Here is a 6,425-nt window from a genome sequence, read left to right on the forward strand (position 1 = left end):
TACCAAGATTTCAGTAAGAAGTTTTTTGAATCTATTTCTTTAAAATATGAATGGTTTATGACAATGAACATTTTATTCCCAGATGCTTTGCTGACTAATGTTGACCAGATTGTCCAGGAAACACAGGTGAGATTCTTATTACCTGTAACATACTTCAACACTTAAGTAGGTATACACTTTTAGTAAGTTAATTTTAAGTAATTGGTTTGTTAATTTGTGTAGCTTGTTGAAATTTTCTTTTAGAATTTACTTACAGTGTTCAACAGTGTAGACTGAAGTTTAGTTTGGTTAAGTGAATTTACAATTTCTAAATTCAGAGATATTTTGGGTTAACTAAACATCTCTGATTTGTCCTCTAAGAAATAAAGTTAATACTAATAATGCATACAACTTTGGAATTACTCTTGTAGTCATACATGATGTAATATGCAGTTCTACAAATATTTCCAAATGTGAAGACAGTACTTTGATAAGAATGTGTTTACTCCTATCCATGACCTCCATATCCTAATAAGAGCTGAGATGACACATGCCTCATTAAAAACAGACGAACAGAAATGTTTCAATGTTATCTAAAATGAATGAAGCCTCTTTAAAATGGAGCAAAAGACTACATATGAAATATTCATGGTATTCCTTTGTCAGTAACCAATTATTCTTCTTGAGTGTTTTTTTTCTTATGTTTGAAATGAGTATTTGATTCTTGAATTTTAATTGGACTGGAGAGTGTGTTTCCAGAGCAGAGCAGCACTTTAGCAATCTGTTCAAACAGCTGGAAGCATCAGCCATTTGCTTGAGGTTTGGCACACACACACACACAAAATCTGCTTTTAACAGATCTAAAAAGGGTCATTGATTTATTTGCTGGTAGTAAAAATAGGGTCTTGGTTTTTAACATTTTATATTTAAAAGAAAAATAACTTTGTCAATTTTCAGGGTCTTCCCTAATGAATTCCATCCACAAATCAAAATATTTTCATGCATCATTTCTTTACTGAATTTAGAATTCCATTCTTATGTTGCAAAAAAGAGCAGATGGCTCATTGGAAACAATCAATAGCACAATGTCTGGCACATGCTTTGTGTTCTGTTGCGTGCAGTGAATTGACCTGCATGAAGGTGTCTTGTTTCTCCATCACCCCTTTTTTTTCAGTCTCAATTTTAGCCTCTTTTCTCATTTCTCTTTCCCTGTCTCTACCCATCACTCTCTGTTCCTCTTTCTCTTGCTCTCTTTCATTTTTAAAGTTCATTTATCATGTAACTTTAATAAATCATATGCAACCACCCTGAAATTTAAGATACCCTTAGATAGGGATTAGAAGAAGGTGATTAATCTATAAGAAACACAAGCCAAAATGGTACTAAATGTTGTATTAAAATTTGGAAGCAGGTGCGTAAATGTCTAAGTAATTTTTCAATTATCAGTTTAAAGAATTTCCTAAAAATTCACATTTGAAAGGGCATATTGTATATAATTATGCATGTTTTTATTTTTCTATATTATTAGAAATTGAATTTAGAGATAATTTCTTTGTACCACTAGATATAGCACAAAATTTACCAATGTGATACATACATAAGGCTTTTAATAATGACTATTTTAAAGTGATTAGTATTACAAAAAGTTAAGAAAATATCATTAAAAATAATGGCTGTCATAATATTATACAAAACTTCGCTTCCTACTTAGGCTACCTTGTTCCTCCTTCTATAAATATTAGCAAGTAAAACAAACCCAAAGACAAATAATAGTTTTAAGGATACATCCTTCACTTATTAACCAGCTCCTTGCTAACTTTCTATTATTAGATTTAAGTTACTGTATGACCCCCTGGTAACTATTGTTGATCCTTGGTAAAATGATTTGTGCTGCAGTAGGCCTGTGTATACCACTGTGAGCAGATCAAACAGTGATGCCTCTACTGACGACAGTGTGTGACCTGTGTGTTTTTAGCTATCTCATAGCCTTTCACATTGTCATTGTGTGAATGAACTGAGGTGGAGAGCAGGCAGAGACACTTTGTGATTGCAAATTTTTAGTTCTGGGTTTTCTGTAGCCAATCATACTGAGGTACCTGTTAAGATGAATTTTTTTCTAAGCATAGAGAATTAAAACACTTATTTCATTTCCATTATTCATAACATGCCCCATGCCAATTTTCTTTTTTAGAAGCCTTTTGGAATGTTTATAGAAATAGAGTGGCCTTGAAATATAATATAATTCTTTTATAATATAATCATAAAATTTTAATGACACTAAAATGAATTGAGAGCAAAGGGGAAAGGAATTATTGATAAATTTTTTGAGAAACATATGCTTTCATATACATGAGTACAACTTTTTTCTCTTTTCCATTCAAAGACAACTACATGTTTTCAACTTTCTATTTGGGGATTATAAAATGCATGGCACAAATGCATCATGAAATAGAGATGAGTTTATTAAATATTCTATATTAAAATGCTGATGTAGAATATCTTTATATAAATTTGTGATAAAGTTATTAAAGTATATTAAAGGTTATTTTGGTAACTTTATGTGAAGGTAGGTAAAATACTGCAAAGATATTTTATTTAAGAAAATATTTCAAAATAATTGATAACCTGAATAGTGAAATTGATTTTAGCAAAAATAGTTTTGGAAAGTTAACAAGAAAGGCACCATATATGTGAAGATTGTTAAGGGACCAGTGTATATCTTACTTGTAATAAAAAAGAATTACCTTGATAAAAGCTACTGAAATATAGATATCATTATCATACATCACCTGGAATATACTAAGAAAAACATTGCAAAATCACTGTGAAATGTAATGGTATATATTGCTAAATTATTCATTATTTGGATCATAGCACAGCTCATATTGGTAAAATTGGATATCAACAGTTTTTCCTTTTTATATTGATGTACTCCCTTTGATATAAAATGATGTTATGATACTATACCAAATGTCAAGTTAGAAAAAGGAATAACATAGTAAAAGTTGCAATATACCTAGAAGGAAAGTGACAGTGGACAAAATAACTAATTAAAGTTTTTAAGTTATAAATAGTTCCAGGGGGCTGGGCGCGGTGGCTCACGCCTGTAATCCCAGCACTTTGGGAGACCGAGGCGGGTGGATCACGAGGCCAAGAGATCGAGACCATCCTGGTCAACATCGTGAAACCCTGTCTCTACTAAAATTCCAAAAAATTAGCTGGGCATGGTGGCACGTGCCTGTAATCCCAGCTACTCAGGAGGCTGAGGCAGGAGAATTGCCTGAACCCAGGAGGCGGAGGTTGCGGTGAGCCGAGATCGCGCCATTGCACTCCAGACTGGGTAGCAAGAGCGAAACTCCGTCTCAAAAAAAAAATAAATAAAATAAATAAATAAATAAATAGTTCCAGGATAGCAAACTTTAATTTAGTATCAAGTTAATAATTTTATAAGCTCATATATCTTAAAGATTTACTTAAATTTCACATTAAATAATACTATTAACAAACTATGAAATATAAATGCTACTAATTTTGAATATTAGCAAACAGCAAAAATTTTGTAAACTATGAAGTTTGTGTGCCTTGAAGATGTAGCAATATTAAATTATTAAACAATTTGGAGCCAAATAAAAACTGGTATTTGATAGAAGATCCAAAATAACACTTTTTAATTTACTTATCAATAGGCAGCTCCTATAGCAATTCTATAAATATCTAAACATAAAACAAAAAATTACAAGAGTATTAAACAATAAAAATAATTCAGACTAAATACGGTGCAAATGTTACAAAAACTAAAAACAATCAAGTTTTAGTAGGTTTAGGATGTTTTGTCTATTGTCCTAATTTAATAGTGAGTGATATGATGCAAAAAACTGTGGATAGTCTTATTAACAATACTAAAAAATAAATAGGAAATGTAAGCTATCAGAACATTAAGAGAAGAAAAAAATGAATCAATGTGGGAAAACATTTATCACTGCCCTTATTCTGAATGTAATTAAGAACTGAGAGATTCTGATGTTTTATAGCTAGGATTACTAAACAAGGAAACGACTTCTAAACATTGCTGACTCAAAGGTTCTCCCCCTTTTTTAAAATTTGATTTAGCGTTCAAATACATGTGTTAAAAGCATGCTTTACTACAAAAATTGCCTAATGTTTCCTACATATGTGTTTATTCTATAACTCTTATTTAAAAAATTTACTTGTAAAGAATCATAGAAACCTCCTCCTGCAGAAGCAAATATTTTTCATTGATCACTCTCACCTGGAAACATATTGAAAGCATATTTACATCATACATAAAATTTGCTTTTCTCTTTGGCTCTTATTTTATGTATTTTTCTAACCTTGTGTTTTTCTATATTTTTAACAATGTTGCTGTGTATTTATAACCAACATTAGCTTTTTATCAATTTATATATTAATTATCTAAAAAACTGTACTCATCTGTAACAGAGATTTTATGGCAAAGTTTACATTATTGCTTGATAGTAAATATGGAATAATCACAAGTCAAATTTATTAAAATCAGGAAGTAATTATCTTAAAGGCCTGTGCAAGCAATCAGAGAATAAGCTATAGCTCTTGTGCAAAGCTTCACGTGCACACACACACACACACACACACACAAATGCATACATATTTTATTGGTCAGAATACAGCAAATACTGCTTAAGAAATTTTATTTAAGGCATTTTCAGTATAAATGCAAACTACCCAACTATTTCTAACTTAACTGCCAAACAGCATAACTAATGTTTTACTGTGTTCATTGTAAAGATAAAAATATTGGCCAAACACAAGGAAAATTTATATGTTAGTGCCAATTTCCACGTAGAGTTATCAGCGTTAATTATTTTCCATTTTCATCAGGAGCAGACTTCATTAGACATATCTTAAATCAATGAAGACTGAGAACACAGAGGAAAAGTATTTTCACAGTTGTATGTTTAATATTTTTGTAAAATAATTTTTATGTTACTTTCTTTCAAAATCATGTTTAATTCAACTAGGGAGTGCCTTTAAGAGTTATTGTGAGTTTTCCATTTATTTTGTTTTGTGGGTGAAAAACTTAGTTAAGATGAATAATTTACTAACATTAAATGTATAATCAAATATTTGTAAAGTTTTAATATCGTACACATTTTCTAGCAGAATATTTTTTTAAATTTAGGTTTTAGAAGTGTTGAACAAATTTGACCTAATATATTTGCATTTTAAAAACCAGTATAAATGTTCGTTAAAATTTGAGTAGCATGCATTAATAACTGCAATTACTATTTATTAATTTTTTATCTTACCTTGAAATTATATATGTGAAAATCAAAGCAAGAGAAAATGCCATTTTACAATGTGGCTTTGACTTTACATTATCATCTAGGCTTCACACACTTAGATTTTTAAAAAAGATACTTTTATATAGTCACCGATTTGAAGTCACCAAGCAACATTTTATATGTTTATATGCATGTTTAGATAGTTTTCATGGGTGTGTGTTGTATTTCACGGCAATAAACTCCTGCCTGGGTGCTTACAGTTCAGTAACTTTTAGATTGGTAGCACAATGATCTTATTAGCTATGTGTTTTCTTTCTTTTTTTTTTTTCCTTTTCCTTTTTCTTTTATTTCAGAGGCTGGAGTTAATCTGAAGAGCACCACTTCTCCTCTCCCTCCTGAAAAAAATTGCCACTGATATTTTTACTGGATAAAATTCAAAAATGTTTCAATTCACAAAGGCTAATTGTTGAACTGGTGTCGTAGAAGAAATTGTCTACAGGAGCCGAGGTGAAAGTCTCTGATGCTGGCGGAACTGGCTCCATCAGACCATGGTTCATCCTCTTTTAAAACCAAATTTTTTTTTCTTCTGGCCTACAAGTATTTTTTATTTTTAAGAAAGAGAAAAAGCCTACATTGACATCAAGTTCTGTATCAATCCATCTTACATTGCCATCCATGATTTAACAGACTGTAGAATCTTGAATAATCTATATCACTTTAACAAATAAATGTTTTACTATGACAGAATTTGCACATTGCCTGATTTGTGAAAGCACACATTGCTTCAAATGTGAGTGGTGAAATAATTATTGCAAGAACTAATAATACTGTTTTACATGTAGGCAGTGCAAAAACCTTGAGAGATTACAAGCAGAGCAGTATAGCTATTTAAGCAAATTTATACTTATTTTATGCCTCATTATAGGACAGAAAATGATAAAGGCTCTCTTCTCCTAGTAAAACTTCCAAAATGATCAAGATAGGAATATTACAATTAATCCAGATTGATTTGTTGCTTTTCTAGAGAGCCAGTTCAAAAGAGGTTTTAATAATTACAAGCCGTATGTTTCATCATAAGTGCACATTTCTCTAATTTTGCACAAGTTCTGGGTAAGAACAAAGAATATGCATCTGACTTAATACCAGCACATGTAGAAGTGGGTG

At 30.8% G+C, this 6,425-nt stretch overlaps 1 protein-coding gene across 6 annotated transcripts in view; it reads left to right on the forward strand.

The window, feature by feature from the left end:
- LRFN5 (leucine rich repeat and fibronectin type III domain containing 5) overlaps positions 1-6,063 on the forward strand; it is a 274,320-nt gene extending 268,257 nt beyond the window's left edge. For all 6 annotated transcript variants that reach the window (XM_064365825.1, XM_064365829.1, XM_064365826.1 and 3 more), the window contains 2 exons: positions 83-126; positions 5,615-6,063. In XM_064365825.1, the coding sequence (XP_064221895.1) occupies positions 83-126; positions 5,615-5,632 (62 nt within the window). In that variant the 3' untranslated portion in view covers positions 5,633-6,063. The remainder of the gene's footprint in view (positions 1-82; positions 127-5,614) is intronic.
- Positions 6,064-6,425: the final 362 nt, after the last annotated feature.

The sequence above is a fragment of the Aotus nancymaae genome, unplaced genomic scaffold (assembly GCF_030222135.1).
Source record: "Aotus nancymaae isolate 86718 unplaced genomic scaffold, 86718_ANA_hifiasm-v0.15.2.pri h1tg000062l, whole genome shotgun sequence".
In the NCBI taxonomy this organism is placed as follows: Eukaryota; Metazoa; Chordata; class Mammalia; order Primates; family Aotidae; genus Aotus; species Aotus nancymaae.